Source organism: Rhipicephalus sanguineus, chromosome 4 (genome assembly GCF_013339695.2).
Source record: "Rhipicephalus sanguineus isolate Rsan-2018 chromosome 4, BIME_Rsan_1.4, whole genome shotgun sequence".
Lineage (NCBI taxonomy): Eukaryota > Metazoa > Arthropoda > Arachnida > Ixodida > Ixodidae > Rhipicephalus > Rhipicephalus sanguineus.
In genome coordinates this window covers 187,635,181-187,652,966 of record NC_051179.1, presented here as the reverse complement: position 1 = coordinate 187,652,966, position 17,786 = coordinate 187,635,181, and the positions used below count along the sequence as shown (strand labels likewise).

Below are 17,786 nucleotides of genomic sequence, written 5' to 3'. Positions count from 1 at the left end.
AAGATATGATTATGAGGATGCTGTAGTGGAGGGCTCTGGAAATTTTGACCTTCTGGTGATCTTTAACGTGCACCTAGGTTTAAGCACACGGGCCTCAAGCATTGAAATGCAGCCTCTGCGACCGGGATTCGAATCCCGCCACCTTCGGGTCAGCAGTTAAGCACCATAACTACTAGATACACATGCTGATTGCCTGCTGTATACAGGGCGCCACAGCTAACTCAAGCCAGAGTTTAAAAATACGCGTATGCCGACGCACTCTATAATGATGCGACCAAATGCACGTTGCTGACCATTGCATGCAGTAAGTAGCACTACTTTTTTTGTTTTGCTTAATTAAATTATTTAGATATATTATTAACCCTCTCTTGATTAATCAATTTTGGTTAATTAATTTTGCTAACTTAACACGATTAATTAACTAACTTTTGAAGCAACGAAGCTGAACAAAAAATTTCAATGAGAAAGTTCCACATCAGTTCGCACAATGTCCGACTGGACAGTTTCCGACGCTCTATCGATTAAGTATTTGCATTTTTCTGCTTACTACAGATGCCTGCAAAATACAAAAATATACCACGCGACATGCCCGCTTGTGCGCCTATGCACGCCATGATTGCAGTGCTCTCTAATGTTTGCTTGAAAACAACCACAGCATTCAGCCACGTGTGCTGCCGCTTAGAAGGCGACAGGGCAGCAACAATGACGGTCACTGCGATGACGCACTTGTTGCTTGTGGCCGCACAAATGATAACCGCTGCATCCGCTTATCTCTGTCATGAACCACCACGAAGCAAGCATATAGTTTGTACACAGAACGCTATGGAGAAGTGCAGTCACAGTGTGCAAGCGGGTATGTCACATGCTATACTTTTCTGTTTCGTGGGCATCTGAAGCGGGCAGAAATATAGAAATACTTAATAGATAGCAAGTAGGAAAGTGTCTAATCGGACGCTTTGCAAACCAATCAACAACTTTCTGATAGAAATATTTTGCCCAGCTTTGTTGCTTCCAATGTTAATTAATCTTGAATGATTAAGCAAATAAGCAGAACACAAGAAATAATGCCACTTCCTCCTTGCAATCGTCAGCAACATGCATTTGGTTGCATCAACATATTGTGCATTTGCCTATTTTTAAACTCTGGCTAGAGTTAGGTGCTGCAACATGTATATGGTTTTCCTTGTAATCTGTTTATGTACTGTTCTTGTGTACATGCTTTTTCAGCTATGACTGGCAGTACTGGTAAATTTTTTTTTTTAATTTCCTCTTGATTTCAAAACGCAGCAAACATTTGTTATGTTACCAGAGGAACTGAAGATTCACTAGATGCACTTACTACTTTTCTTCACAACATAGTGAAAACATGGCAATATCAAGATATCTACCACAACAGAGAAGTGTTTCAGAATTGATATACCCGCAGTTATAGAATCTGCACTAAAGAAGGCAAGCCAGAATATGAAACAAACAAGAAAGGACACCGGCACGACATCGGGTTTTGTGTATGCAAAAACGCTTGGGTGGATATTCCTAATGCTCCCAATTTTGTAGCGGTTTATGGAGACAAGTTTGCACGAGGCTTACCCTACGAGCGTGGGTGGAAAAGGATGCCAAGCTTTTTCACACCGCAATTTCACAATGGCCGGGTTCATCGACTCTCTGACATGGCTCACAAAAGACACCACAGACACACATGGGTTTATTAACCCAGAATACAGAACATTGCAACAGTCACGGTTTGTGGGCAAAGGGGATACTCGCCACAAGACTAATCAAGCATGCATGCCAAAGAAAGGGTGCAAGAACGACAAGGCACGCCGAAAATGTCCATACAATCAACTTGTTTCGGGCCTGTGAAAATCTGTCTGTCTATGGCAAAAGGCCAAAATAGCTGCCCCTGGGAGGCAAATCAGGGTGCACCCTGGTGGCATGTGATTGCATGGTGACTCGACACCAGTAGAGGGGAAACACAGTTTGCAAAGCAAAAGATAAGTCCGGCACACTAGCTGCAACTGCCACGTTGCTGCAGCACTTCGCAGTGATCGAGTTGGCTCAGAGCCGGCACAACGCACGAAATGGGGGGTGAGGCACGAGGAAAGGTACCTCAATCACCACATACTCATGGTCAACAGATTATTCCATTGCTATCAGAGACAGAGTGTTGCTGTGATGACTGAACAAGCGTGAGAAAAATTTGCATAAGAATAGGCATAGCTACAAAATCACAGCACTGAACCAGACATGTCTAGGCCATAGGAAAGTGTACGTGCACGCATCAACAGACAGAAAAACTTGGACCATATTCCAGGACATCTTTGTGGCCAGCAAGGGGCATGTCGATGAGCGACCGTATTTTTGGCACTGTGATAAGACAGTGAGCTTGACACTGAGCTAGGTATGATCACTCATAGTTACAGATGCATGTGGCTTGAGTCATGCAAAAATGAAGGTTCTAGAATACAGCCCACATCTTTTGACAACTTGCAGAGCTCTTATTTTCTGAAGAGTCTGAGATATTGCATTTTTTGGTGGTTCCTGTACAGACAGGATTAGCAGTTGGCGACTGTAGATTAAACATCTGTTAGCTTTACATTGCTAAGAAATTGCTGACTGCTCCAATATGACAAGTAGAACAAGTACTGTGTTGGCTCATAAACAAGAAAGCCACCAGGCAACAGAAGTCTCAAGCATGGGCAACTGACCGGTCAGCCTCGGCAGTGCATGCACCAAGGAGCTGGCCAAGAGCAAAGCGCCATTCCAGCTGTCCAGCCACCACCAGGGAGACTAGCGCCTCACAACACTCTGGCTGTCCACCACACTGTTCCACCAGCAGTTCCAGTTCAGGGATCCTCTGCAGAGAAAACAACAACCACCTTTGCCAACAAGCTGTGTTCCCTGCTACTCGTGGCACCTTCTGTGGCTTCCATTGTTCGCTCACTATCTGCAAGTATGACAAGCCTTTCATAAGCATTTTTGTTTCCTCTAACTTTAAAGCACTGTTGTATTACTAAGGCTGAGCAAAGTCTACAATACAATTTCACCATCGACTTAAATAGCTGCATAAGCAAGTTTGGCAGCAGAATGACACAGATAGCTACCTGCAACACCAAAGTATGAAATAAAAGCTCGGCCAAAAATTTTATCACACTTGACAGGGCCCTGCGACACCCTTATAGCTTACACTCTTATGGGCTAACTAAGGTAGCTCAGCTCACTTTGGTGGTGGTGATGTCCATTGCAGCCATTGTGCATAACAAGAGAAAGAACTCCGGACCTGCATGGGAATCTAACGCAGTAATTACCCGTGAAGGTGAACCACTCTACAATTATCACAAAAGGCTCATTCGTAATCCATTATCAATGTGTGCAGCCATAAGCAGTCATGTGGTAAAAATCCTGGTGCCAAGCCATGTGTATGGTGCAATGAGTTCAAGGCTGCCTCACCACTGTATGAGCCTCAAGTCAGCACAACCACCAAAGGTTGTGCCACAATTCATCATCATCAGCCGTAGCAGTATCAACAGTGGCCTTCTATCTCGCTGTCGTCACCATCAGTAAAGAGAAAGAAACCAGAGGGATGCGCACGCACACATTTCGCTTCAACTATTTACTTTTCGAACCAACATAATAAAGGAACACACACGAAAGGTACTGTCATCTTATTACATTTCTAATGGCTGATTCAAATTCGACATTGTTAATTAAGAGTCCAAATCACATCTTAATTTCGCTGCACGTAAGAAAAACAATAAAGTCCAAATTTACATTCGTTGGTGGCAGTTGGCGTCCGGGGTTGCACTTGACACTTGCTGGAGCCCTCGGGGCGTAGCCGGGGTTACGACTTGAAACCAAGGACCGGAGCGTAGCCGATGTGGGTTCTGTCCAGACGGAGTCACTGTGCGTCTTCCTTTCGCCCGAGCCAAGGTTCAACTGCCCCGAACTCTATGTCGGCTTGCTCAAAATCTTGCTGCCCTCTCCCGAGATTCCTTCGGGGTCAACTGTGAGAGAGGAGCCTTCCTTCCTGCCGCGCCTGTGCGCACGGTGTTTACACTGAACTTTGCCCGGCGCGAGGACCGTGGGGCCCGCGCAGGCGGCAAGTTCATGTTCTGCTGTGAGATTCCGGGGGCCCTCTCACGAGGGCGACTCAGAATTCACACTGTCTGGCGACGTCTTCTCTTGGCGCAAATTCACTTGGAGTTTGATTATTCAACGAAGCCCATTTGAATATGCACACTCATGACACTCGCGAAGAGTCACGTGTACGGTTACTTATGTGCACACATAGCATTTGCGTTGGTTTGCCAGTTCGATCCCATAATGTGCAGGCACATTAAAGCTGCCCACTAGTTTGTACCAGTCGGGCATCCGCTTAATAAAGCGTGACGACCTTCCCTCGGCTGGCCACCCTGACACAGGGCGCGGCTCCCGTGCGGGCGCATTCAATAAACAGTTCGTTGCTTGTCAGCGTCTTGTGTGGTCGTGTCCTTCTTCTAAGCAAACTACAACAAGGTGTCAGAAGTGTAACAGTCGGACCCAACACTGGAGATGGCCAATCTACCACCTCCCGAGCGACTGATACTGACAAGTGCACCGGCGGACAACTAGAAGAAATTCCGCCAACGAATTGAACTCTACTTCAAAACTACCAAGCCGAGCAAAGAACGAACGTCAGCACAGAAGGCCACCATTTTCCTTCACGTCGCGGGCCCAGAGGCAATTGAGGTGTTTAACACCTTCCCCCTATCAGCAGAGCAACGAGAGGACTATGACTCCATCGTCAAAGCTTTCGAAGAATACTGCATGCCTCGGTGCAACGACACATTCGAGAGGTACGTTCTACGCAGTCGGCAACAACAGGAGGGCGAACCATTCGAACAGTTTTTGCGCGACATACAGTTGAAAGCACTGACCTGTAATTTCGGTGAACTAAAGATCTCTATGGTTAGAGACCAGATAGTGTGCGGAATCGTCGACAAGAAGTTACGTGCACGCCTGCTGCAGGAGAAGGACCTGACCCTAGAATCAGCCGTTGAGATCTGCAAAGCCGCAGAATTGGCCGCAGCACAAAACCGTGCCCTTGAAAGCGAAGCGAAGGTGCAGAGAGTTGAAAAAGTGACAAACGCTGCTGGGCAGTTTTCGCACGAGCGGGCACCGTCAACGCTGCGGCTACTGTGGCAAGACCCACAAATCAAGACGCTGCCCAGCGTTTGGGAAAACATGCACACTGTGCAACAAAAGAAACCATTTTGCAGCTTGCTGCAGGAACAGACGCGGCGTTCATGAGTTGGGCGCCGCTGCAGCGGAAGAAACACTCAATGAGTCCTCGGACGCTACTGATGAAGACAATCAAGTTCTCACGGTCCAAATCGGAAACGTTTCCAAAAGTCAGGATTTGACTGTGGCAGGTGACCTTGCAGGGCACCTGACAGAACTGAAAGTGGATACAGGCTCTCAAGCAAACGTTTTGCCGTACGCACACTTTCGCAGAATGCGTTTGGCGACTGTGGTCCAGCCATCGAGCACAGTGCTTACGAATTATAAAAGAAGCAAAATACAACATTTCGGCGTCATCACTCTGCCGCTACGCCTAGGAGCGAAGCAAGAAAACATCAACTTTTTCGTGGTCAAGAGAGGCAAGCAAGCTCTCCTCTGTTTGAATGCGGCTGAGCACTTCGGACTGATTTCTCGCGTTCGCGACGTGTCCACAGGAACTAGCACTAACACTGACTGGGTGACCGAGTTCCCGGAGTTATTCCACGGCCTGGGCTGCATCAGGAGACCGTACATGCTTGCAATGAAGGACGACGCCCGCCCCACTGTCATGCTGCCAAGAAAAGTACCGCACGCACTTTGGGGTCCACTTAAGAAGGAGTTGGACCGAATGGTCTCGGAGGGCATCATATGCAAAATGGAAGAGCCGTCAGACTGGGTGAGTCCCCTTGTGATTATTATGAAGAAGAATGGCCGCCTGCAGATATGCATGGACCCGCGGTACATTAATAGAGGCCTTAGACGCGAGCATTACCAGCTACCCTCACGTGAAGAAATAGAGGTAGAGCTAGCAGGAGCTGCGGTGTTCACCAAGCTTGATGCTAATAGCGGGTTTCACCAGATTCCCCTGGATGAAGACACATCAAAGATCTGCACCTTCAGTACACCGTTCGGAAGATACCGATTCTTGCGCCTTCCGTTTGGAATCTCGTCAGCGCCCGAAGTATTTCAGAAGGCAATGAGTGAAGTGTTCGAAGGCCTCCCGGGCACGCATGTATATGTGGATATTTTAGTTTGGGGTGCATCAAAGGAGCAGCATGACCAGTGCCTGCGTGCAGCACTGACTGCAGCGAGAAAGGCAGGCCTGACATTAAACAAAGAAAAGTGTCTGTTCGCCACGACTAAAGTTAAATTTCTGGGGGACTGTATCAGCAAAGAAGGGATAAAACCTGATGCCAGTCTCATTGAATGCGTTGCCAACATGCCACGGCCGTCATGTAAACAGGAAGTTCAATGGTTCTTAGGTATTATGGATTACTTTGGGAAATTCATACCTAATCTCTCAAGGAGAACGGAGGCCCTTAGGTCCTTGATAAAGAATGACGTTGAGTTCCTATGGGAAGCTCACCATGACAAGGAGTGGAAGGAGCTTATTAGGGCATTGACGTCGGCTCCTGTGATCGCAGTTTTCGACCCATCTAAGCAAACGAAACTCTCAGCTGATGCATCAAGCTTTGCTGTGGGCGCTGCACTTCTTCAGCTCGATGATCAAGATTGGCGCCCAGTGGCTTATGCTTCCAGGGTTCTCTCAAAAGCTGAAACAAAATATGCTCAAATTGAAAAAGAGGCGTTGGCCGTGACATTTGCTGGTGAGCGTTTCAGGGAGTTCATTTTGGGGTTATCAGTGACTGTTGAAACGGACCACAGACCTTTGCTTGCTATTTGACAGAAGAGCTTGAGTGAAATGCCGCCACGCTTGCAGTGGTATTTCCTGAGATTGATGCCTTTCAATATCACATTGCAGTATGTTCCTGGGAAGCATGTGCTCATGGCGGACACGCTATCAAGAATTCCTGGAAGCCAACCGAGTGACAAAGGGAACGAACAAGATGTGTGTATCCATGCGACCGGCATACTGGCCACCATAGTCAGTGAGAACACGAAGACTGACCTGACCTCTGCCACCCGAGAGGACCCATACCTCAAGCAAGTGGTGGAGTCACTGCAGGACGGACGAGCAGTATCGTGAGAACTAGCTCCGCTAATGTCAGAACTGTCATTTGTTGATGGAGTGCTTTTACGGGGCAGTAGGGTGGTCATCCCAAAGAGTCTTCGGCGGTCCATGCTGCAACGTCTCCATGAAGGCCATTTGGGAATGAACAAATGTAGAGCAAGAGCACGCCTTCTAATGTAGTGGCTGGGGATGAATTTGGACATCGTCACTTATTAGCCAGTGTGGCACATATCAGCACTTTGCCTACCGGCAACCTAAAGAGCCATTGTTACCGAGGCAGGTCCCAATGCAGCCGTGGCAACGAATCGGTGTCTACCTGTTTGATCATCGGGGCAAGTGCTACCTGGTCTCCTACTGCGCCTACTCCAACTACCCAGAAGTGGAACATTTGCCCCAGTCAACTAGCCAGGTTGTAGTAGACAAACTAGCTACAATGTTTGCTCGTCATGGAATACCCATTGAGGTCTGCACCGACGGAGGACCCCAGTTCACATCTCGCGAATTCAGGCAGTTTGCAGCTAAATGCGACTTTATTCACACCATCTCAAGCCCACAGTTCCCCAGGGCCAATGGTCTAGCGGAGAAAGGTGTTCAGGTCGTGAAGCACCTTTTACAAAAAACTGAGTACACTGGGGAAGAGTTCTGGGTGGCGCTGCTCAATTACCGAATCTCACCCCTGATCGATGGGTGCACTCCGAGTCAGCTCCTAACGGGACGGTTGCTCAGGGGATGACTTCCACACTTCTCAGCAGATTCATTCTCGCTAATCAAGAAAGATCCACGGGATCTCCGCAAGGGCATACCTCTCGCACCCCTCTCCCAAGGGGACATTGTCAGAATAAGAAACGACAAGGGTTGGTTTCCGAAAGCCCGGGTTGAGGGACGTGTTGGTCCTCGATCCTACATTGTCTGCACTGAGGAAGGTCGGCGCTATCGAAGGAATCGCCAGCACCTACGAAAGACATCCGAATTCTTCGAGCCACAGGATGACGAGGATGCCTCGTCGATAATCCCGTCGCCTATCCAGCAGGCGCTTGCAGGTCCACGTACCACACCAGATGCAGCACCCCGCGGGTCAGCTGCACATGCACCACCCATTGCAAGTCGCCCATCAGGGCACCCTGGCGTTGTCCCGTCACAGCATCAGGTCACTTGCCAAGCGCAAGAAGAAGCCGACTCCAGTCTCGGAAGATCCGCGAGGCCACGCAGAGCACCGACACGCTTTGCCGACTATGTCACCTAAAGAAAAAGGGAGGATGTACCAGTTGGGCATCCGCTTAATAAAGCGTGACGACCTTCCCTCGGCTGGCCACCCTGCCACAGGGCGCGGCTCCCGTGCGGGCGCGTTCGATAAACAGTTCGTTGCTTGTCAGCGTCTTGTGTGGTCGTGTCCTTCTTCTAAGCAAACTAGAACAGTTACAAACAGCTACACCACAATTTGTTGTCACCAGCAGCAATAGGAGCATCAAAATTGACCTTTTATTGCCAGAAAAGTTACATGTGCACCTACGTAGCTACATGATAGATGCATAGTACTACTATTGCATTAGGAGTCCTGGCTTGTGGAATACTTAATAAGTGGGTGCCTAAAAGCTGCCCACCGACTGCAAAAGGCTTAGTCACAACCTACCATTGTTGTCACCAGCAGCAGCATCAACAACATTGCCTTTAATCTGCACAGCATAATTCCATGCGTAATGTGACACGAACTGCATAATGGGAGGGTGCTCTAAAGCTGGCCAACCACACCTTTCACAACATACTCTTTGGATAACAAAGCACACCTGACAGTGCTTTGATGAATGTGTGCGCCTTAAAGGGACTGACAACCGATTTTTCTCAACCCAGTTTTTTACGGCGTGACAGAAAGCTCACCCTTCGTAGTGTTTGTAGCTGTAGACGTTGTTCCCAAAAGTGCGTGGTTATATTATAAGCAGTATTTTTCAATCGGAAAAGCCTCTGAAGTGCGCGTAGGCATCCTCCAGCAACGCTGTGAAGATAGCCCTCCTCGCATTACACTCAAGGTTCTTCATTCACGGGAGTGAGTGAAACTGTGCTTAACCACTTTCATGTTGACATTTTTCAACTGTTCTTGAATATAAAAAGCAGGTAGAATAAGTTTTCCGAACGCTAGTTATCACTTGAGGATACTTTACTGCCTCGCGAGCCAGGCACTCGTGGCCTCCACGATTAGCTCTGGCAACGCGTTGCCGGAACTAATAAAAATATAAATCCACATTTAACAACAAAAACAGGGTGCGTTTTAGACAATGCAATAGACAATTTTTCCATTAGTGGGGTTATCTGAATTCATACTTTGAGTGGACTGCCTGTCCCTTTAAAAGACCACTTTCTGCCCTCAGGACATACAATAAGCATTTTAAAAAGTTTACAGTGGGCTCTAAGTGGGCTTTAAGTTTTAATTAGACAAGGCTGTGTTTCATCTGTTGATCATCTTCTGTATGACAGAGCACTCTCATTTTTGCGGTTGTTGTGGGTTCATCGTCTTTTTCAGCTGCTACGTTTTAGTCGTCGTAATCTTTTGCTTTCTGTGCTGACTGGGAGGAGCATGCGCAATGCAGTGTTTTAACGAGATGTGTGCACTTACACGTTAAACTGTGATAACGTGTCTTTAAGCGTGTTTCAACAATTGCCATGCGCGTCTGTATAATCTGTGTGTGCTGTTCCGGTTCTTAACTGTGCGTCAATTCAGGTTTTGTTATGAGATAGCATTCATGAGTGGTGCTATTACTGGTTTCGTGAGTGGGGCCTGTTGACGGTGGTGACATGTGACACTATAAAGAAGGCACTTTCACCAAATAAATCTCAGTTGGTAGTCGGCACTCGTCTTGTGGTTATTGTGTCTTTCGTCCTGTCCTTCGTGCTGTTCTATTTTGCAAATGTCGCACCAACTTCCCCAGGCGAAGTCTCTGCTAGGCTCTTAGAAGGCTGCTCGTCCAGCTTACACAGTGACTGTGGTGCGTGTTCCACACAAGCCTGGAGATGTTGTTTCAAATAGTCAGAAAATGCTATCAGTAGCCAAGGCTCCTGTGAACATGTGATCTAAATATTACTGCAGTCCACGAAGCAGAATATTTGCTATTTCATTTCGAAAACAGTTGAATATTGCTACATCCCCTCTCGGCAAGCTATGTAGTCAAAGGGAGCGACGATGTAGTCATAGGGACAGACACTGTCGTTAGCCGATTTCACTATCGCAACGACATCCACGTAATATTTGTATTGTTTGTTCCTAGTTGAATAAATAAAATATATGCATGTTTCTCTCTTCAAAAATATTGAAAAAGTAACTATGTACCTTAGTACTTTCGGTCTCAATGAATGGCTGTCTGCTTATCGTTTTCTTTTCACCAACATTCCCATGAGGCAGCATGCAGCATACTACACCCATACTATTTCAAAACCTTTGTGCCCGAGTCTGTCCTTTGTTTTAGACTCGGCCCACTACAACAGTGCATACCAATGCATGCTTTGTCTCTTCTAAGCATCTCATGAGGCTTCTTGCTCACGAGACATCGCTTGGTGCTTAGTTGATTGAATTTGCTTCAAAATTCGCTATCTGGATTTCCCTACTATCTGTGAGTGAAGCTCACGCAGGACAATGTCAGCGAGCACCAGGTACTCACAAAGCTCAGCCAACTTTAGCACGGTCACTCTTGTACTGCTGCATTGTTACCGCAGCCAGCACAGCATGACCACAGCACACTCCAACCAGATGTGTGCAAGCACATTCAAACAAGAAGAGAAAGTACTCAATGTCATGATATTGCAGCTCCTCACCCCACTGCGTCATCCCTTCTTGTGTAACTTCCAGCACACTCGTCGGAACGAAAGAAAAGAAAATGGGCTCGGAGTGTTTGAGGAATCCCTATAACTCCAATTGTACCTGGCAGATTTGAAAACTTTTTTTTTGTGGCAATCGATTCATGAGGCAAATAACACTGACTATGCAACGAGGTCATTCGAATGATTACACGGGGAAGTCTGCAGCGCCCCTTTCATCATCCACCACTTCACCATAGCTCATCATCACGACACGCGTAGCTCCCGTGCCTTGAACATAACACCTTTTCTTTGTTCCTACTAATTCACTTAAGTACAGTTTTTTTCACACACAATAGAGCTCTGAAATTCTCTCCCCAGAAATACTCTGTCCTTACCGTTAAAATATTTTTAGTTGCAACTGAAGAGCACCTTAACCTACGTGTAAACTACTTAATTTTTATCATTTCTATTTTGTGTGTGTATTCGTTTTAGCATTAGAGTAGTATTTTCTTGCACTTTTGTTTGTTGTCTTACTAGCATTATATAATGTTCCCACTCCTGCTGTAGCCCTTAAGAGGGCTGCCGTACGTGTAAATAGAAATGAATAAGCATCAAGGATGCGTATATGCAACAACTGAAGATAATTTCATACATACTCGAGATGTTAAGTTACATCCAAAATCCTTCCGCTTCATGCTGACAGCAGTGACATGTATTTTGAAGGTGCATTGACAAAAACTGTGTATTCTTGTCTTTTCTGCTTCTGAACGTGGACGAAAATCCGGAAGACCAGTGGGAGGCGCTGCTGACGTCCGCGAACCCTGAGGACCAGCTCCGGTTGGTGGACAGGGCTCGAGCGTCAGCTGCAAGCCATGGCTACCTGGAATGAGGAAGTCACCCACCTCTGGGCGAAGAGCACGCGCGCCTGGTCCCTCAATAAAGTTTAATTCTCTCTCTCTCTGCTTCAATGGGTAGCTCATGAACCACTGATTGCAGGAAATCTCATTCACACTAGCTAATTAATCGGAGCCATTACTATGGCATTACTATGGCTCTCATTTCTGACAGAAAAGAGGGACGCGGAATGGATGTAATGCAAACACACCTGGACTACAAGAAACTGCGACGTGAACGCCTTGCACAGCAACAACGTGTGTACACGAGTGTCACTAGTATTGATCCCTCATGCTTGCGCATGCTTTTCAATGCCCTCACCATTATCCTTGTTCACGTCATCAAGAGACAACAAGGACTGCATCAAAGTCCAGAGACGCCTGACCTAGGTGGTGGTGGTGGTTTGTTCCCATTCCAGTGACGCTGATTTTGGCACTTTGTTTTGCACTCAGTTGCGTGGCAAACACTTTCAAATTGATATTAAATATCTTCTAGACTATATTTCCAATTGATGTTTTGTAGATGACATGTGTGTGTCCACGCAAATTAATCTCACAGATTACCTCCCCTTCAACATTTTGTGACAGTACTCCTTTATGTAAGTTGAACGAAAGAAGGGGAATCTAAAGGCTTGTTTTCTTTTGTTAGACATAACCTTTAATGAAAACAAACAGACTGTCAAGCCAAGGAAAGCATAGAGGATGTTATATGTAGTAACTGTGTTATAAATGTGAAGAAATTCAAGTGGACAAAAAGGCAACTTTCTGTAGCAGGGATCGAACCTGCATCTAGGTTGGTTAAACACTGCGACTAAACATGTGAAGGTAGTAAAAAGAGAAATAGAGGAAGAGATTGCATCCCTTCTTGCAAAGGTTCATAAAAAAAATTTTGACTCTTTTTTTGGAAATGTTTTATAAGGATAATAACAAGCAAAGCATACATCCTAATAAAAAAATTTGAGAAAGCATGAGAGGAGCCTCGCAAAACTTGTCAACCAAGCAAGAAAAATTGCACTGCTTGTAAGCTCACGTCAAAATAACAGGAACACTTTTAGAGCGTCTAAATAACGAAGCTTACATTTTATTTACTTCATTCATTTTCCAGCACAGTGTCAACAGTACCATTACAATATTTCTTGGGTATGTAAAAGTCTTAGAACAGAACGGCCTGAAACAACAACTTTAGGAGCATGCAAATATTATAAATTTCAAGTACAAATCGGGCACCTTATGCTATTTCATTTTTATTCAAGCTTTGCCCATTAGAAATTACTGAATATTTGTTTCTACTCAAATGTAACAGATAACGGCATTTACCAATGTCTCAAGGAAGAGAGGCACCAATAAAAGTGACTAGTTCACAGTGAACACAAATCAGGCATTTCAATTGCTGAATAAGGACACGTCACTTTTAGGCAGCATATATGAATTCGGTTTCCCGATTTCGGCAAAGTTATGATTTATTTCTAAAGAACAAGCCCATAAAATTGGACTAGACAATCAAATTCGAGGACAATGCACTGACTGCCAACTAAAATGTAATTCACACAAGGTGCCTTTATAAAATCAGAAAGGAATAAAAAAAGAGAAAAAAATAGATAAAAATGCGAGAAAAGAAAACAAATGTGGCAAGACTAAAGCTCGGCATATGCCTAATATGCAATATATAACTGCTCTATTGCTTGAAACCACACAATTGATGCTGGCATATTGTCACGACGCAGAAACAGCAGAAGTCGGATATACTCGTAGCACAGCTCACTTTAATTATGCGAGGCACTAGAGAAAAGGGATCGGGCGTGAACCTCTTCTTCCTCTCTTGCTGCGCGAGCTCTTCTTTGTTGTCGCTGTGCAGACTGGATGCGGCATTTGCCTCCCTCCAGGGAGAGCATCGTCCCGATGCGCTACTACAAAAGACGGTGTAGTAGACGTATAATTCAAGTTAATCTGTACAATAGGGCTTCATTCGTACAACATGCACGATTTCAGATTTGTGCTGGCGAGTTCGCGAGTGACTGTCCGGGATAACCTCATAGTTCACGTCACTTAGGCGTCGCACAACACTGTAGGGACCAAAATACCTCTTCAGTAATTTTTCAGAAAGTCCCCGTCGGCGAACAGGGCTCCAGACCCATACTTTCTCGCCTGGTTGATAGCTGACGTATCGATGTCGCAAGTTATAACGCTGTGCGTCGTAACTCTGCTGCCGGGATATTCGGACGCGTGCAAGCTGCCTCGCCTCTTCAGCTCGTTGAGTAAAAGTTTCAGCGTCCGTGTCGGTATCATTGCAGTCATGCAGTAACATAGCATCAAGCATCGTTGTCACTTCACGGCCATGAAGAAGACTAAATGGCGTCCTTCGCGTAGTCTCCTGCTGAGCTGTATTATAGGCGAACGTGACGTACGGTAGAATGTCGTCCCAATTTTTATGATCCACGTCTATGTACATACTCAGCATGTCGGCAATAGTCTTGTTGAGACGTTCTGTTAAGCCGTTGGTTTGTGGGTGGTAGGAGGTAGTTCTTCGATGAGCTGTTCCGCTGAGCTCAAGCACTGCCTTCAGGAGCGTGGCCGTGAAAGCGGTACCTCTGTCCGTTATTATGACTGTCGGAGCACCGTGCCTCAGAACGATGTTTTCAATGAAGAACCGTGCGGTTTCTACTGCGGTGCCGTTTGATAGAGCCTTGGTTTCTGCGTAGCGCGTAAGATAATCGGTGGCGACTATTACCCATTTGTTTCCAGCATGCGAAGTCGGAAATGGTCCTAGAAGGTCCATTCCAATTTGGGCGAACGGCACGGTGGGCACTTGAACTGGTTGTAACAATCCAGCTGGTTTTAAAGGTGGCGATTTCCGTCGTTGACAATCGAGGCACGTGCGCACGTAATGCTTCACAATGGCTGGAAGCCTTGGCCAGTAGTATTTTTGTTGGATTCTGGCCAATGTGCGCGTGTATCCGAGATGGCCGGACGTCGGCTCATCGTGGCAAGCTCTCAGCACCTCTTCACGAATGGACGTCGGGACGACAAGTAGGTGGGTGCTTCCGCTGGAAGAAAAGTTCTTCTTATATAGCACACCACTGCGCAAGCAGAATGACGGCAGGCTCCTGGCAAATGTCCTAGGAATACTTGTAGTCCGGCCGTTCAAGAAATTAATAAGGGGAAGCAACTCGCTGTCTTCTTTCTGCTTACACGAAATCGTGGCCGTGTCGACTACTCCTACAAACGCCATGTCATCATCTTCTGGAGCATCGTCTTGCGTTATCGGTGACCTGGATAAGCAATCGGCGTCGGAGTGTTGCCGTCCCGACTTATACACGACCGTCATATCAAATTCTTGAAGGCGTAAGCTCCAACGTGCTAGCCGACCAGATGGGTCCTTCAAGTTGGTCAGCCAGCAAAGAGAGTGGTGGTCGCTGACTACGTGGAAGGAACGGCCGTAGAGATATGGGCGAAACTTCATGACTGCCCATACGACAGCAAGACATTCCTTTTCCGTTGTGGAGTAATTAGACTCGGCACGGGAAAGCGTCCTACTTGCGTATGCGATCACGCGCTCGGCTGAGTCTTGCCACTGGACGAGTACAGCGCCTAAACCTACGTTGCTGGCATCTGTGTGGATCATGGTAGGAGCGTCCTCGTCAAAGTGAGCGAGCACAGGTGGTGTCTGCAGGCGCTGTCGCAGATCGTCAAATGCCGCTTGCTCATCGTCGCCCCATACGAAGGGAACGTCTTCTCTTGTTAGGCGTGTTAAAGGCGATGCTATGTGCGAGAAATTGGCAATAAATCTGCGGTAGTATGCGCAGAGGCCAAGAAATCGTCTCACTGCCTTCTTATCCGTTGGCGCCAGAAATTTTCTGACGGCCGCGATCTTGTCGGGGTCTGGACGAACACCTTCATGGCTCACAACATGTCCTAAGAACTGAAGTTCCTTGAAACCGAAATGACATTTCTCAGGTTTCAGTGTCAGGCCGGCAGACCGTATTGCTCGAAATACCGTTAGCAGCCGTCTTAGGTGTTCGTCAAATGTTTCTGAGAAAACAATGACGTCGTCTAGATATACCAGACAAGTCTGCCACTTAAGGCCTGATAGGACGGTATCCATTAGTCTCTGAAACGTTGCTGGAGCTGAGCACAACCCGAAGGGCAAGACTTTAAACTCGTAAAGCCCATCAGGCGTTACAAAAGCAGTCTTTTCTCTGTCTCGCTCATCGACCTCAATTTGCCAGTACCCACTTTTGAGGTCCATCGACGAGAAGAAGCGTGCATGCCTTAGCCTGTCAAGCGAATCGTCGATACGCGGTAATGGGTATACGTCTTTTTTTGTCACGCGGTTCAGCTTGCGGTAGTCGACACAGAAGCGTAAGCTGCCGTCTTTCTTTTTAACCAGCACTACCGGTGATGCCCAAGGGCTTTTTGACGGCTGGATGACGTCATCGTCGAGCATTTTCTGCACTTGATCTTGGATTGCTTCGCGCTCTTTCGGTGCTACGCGGTATGGATTTTGTCGAATTGGTCTTGCTGTCTCTTCCGTTATGATCCGGTGCTTCGTCAGTGGCGTTTGATTTACCCTCGAGGTCGATGAGAAACAATCTTGGAACTGGTGCAGAAGATCTACTAGACGCTGCCTCTGCGCTGGGGATAAATCCATGCTCACGTCAACAGGTGGTGGTGCTGAAGCGGCTGGCGTCTCTTCCTGTTGCACTGCAAAACACTCGCGGACGTCTACAATCTCGTCGAAGTAAGCAACTGTGGTGCCCTCTGTAATGTGTCGACGCTCCTTGCTGAAGTTCGTCATCAGGACCTCTGCTTGCCCGTACACGATACTGACGAGACTTCTGGCAATGGCAACACCTCGAGTGAGTAAAAGCGTCGATACTTGTTCAGTGATACCTTCTCCAGTATGCTGCGTGTTGCACGTGACTGAAACAAGGCGGCACGATAACGGTGGTATGGTCACGTCGTCGATGACACGCAGGGACTTGCGCTGTAGCGGTGCTCTATGATCCGCTGAAAAGGTCAGGACACCGTCCGGTATATTGATGAAGGCGCCGTATTCACGCAAGAAATCCATCCCTAGGATTGCCTGTTTACAACACTCGGAAAGAATAACGAAAGTTGCGACGAATGATGAATCCCCTATCTTGATTCTTGCGGTGCACTTTCCAGTAGGTGTGAGCAGCTGCCCTCCAGCTCCTCTAATCTGCGGTCCCGTCCATTCCATTTTCACCTTCCTGAGCTTGTTTGCCAGATTCTCACTCATTATTGAAAAGTCCGCACCAGTGTCGACCAGTGCCGTCACGTCGTGACCGTCAATCTTAAGTGTAATGTCGGCGGTAACAATCTGATCTGTCGTCGAGTCATTGCCAATTTTCGGCTCTTCGTTCAGCAGTAATGGGGGATTTTCAGCTTTTCGACGATTCGCAACCTTCCCCCCTGAGGTCGCTGCTTTTAGTTTCCCCGGCGTGGGCTGGGAGACCTCCCTCTCGCCATGTCAGTGGGGGTACGTCTATTAGAGGGGGAATAACGTCCTGGAGAGGGCGAGCGCGACCGGAACCCGGGAGAATCATCCCGCGAGGTCGTCATACTCGTGTCGATGTGAGGTCTTCCATTGAAATGTCGCCGAGGAGTAGTGGACGGAAAGCCTTGATACCCTGCGACGCGATAAGGGCAATACCGAACGATGTGGCCTGCTTCCCCACAATGAAAGCACAAGGGCCTGTAGTCAGGGGTACGCCAAATGTCGGTTTTGCGAAGTGGTGGTCGCATCGGCGTCGAAGTTTCCCTGTAGTACCAAGGTGCTGTCGGCGGCTGTGGCTGGTGGTACTGCTGCGGTGGCGGCCCATTCGATGGCTGTCGACGGACAATGTCTGCATACGATG

General features: G+C 47.3%; 1 protein-coding gene across 1 annotated transcript in view; it reads right to left on the bottom strand.

The window, feature by feature from the left end:
- The window catches only part of LOC119390968 (focadhesin), a 395,558-nt gene that overhangs the window by 358,115 nt on the left and 19,657 nt on the right, over positions 1-17,786 (bottom strand). The window contains exon 3 of the mRNA XM_037658681.2: positions 2,706-2,854. Coding sequence (XP_037514609.1) covers positions 2,706-2,854 — 149 coding nt within the window. The remainder of the gene's footprint in view (positions 1-2,705; positions 2,855-17,786) is intronic.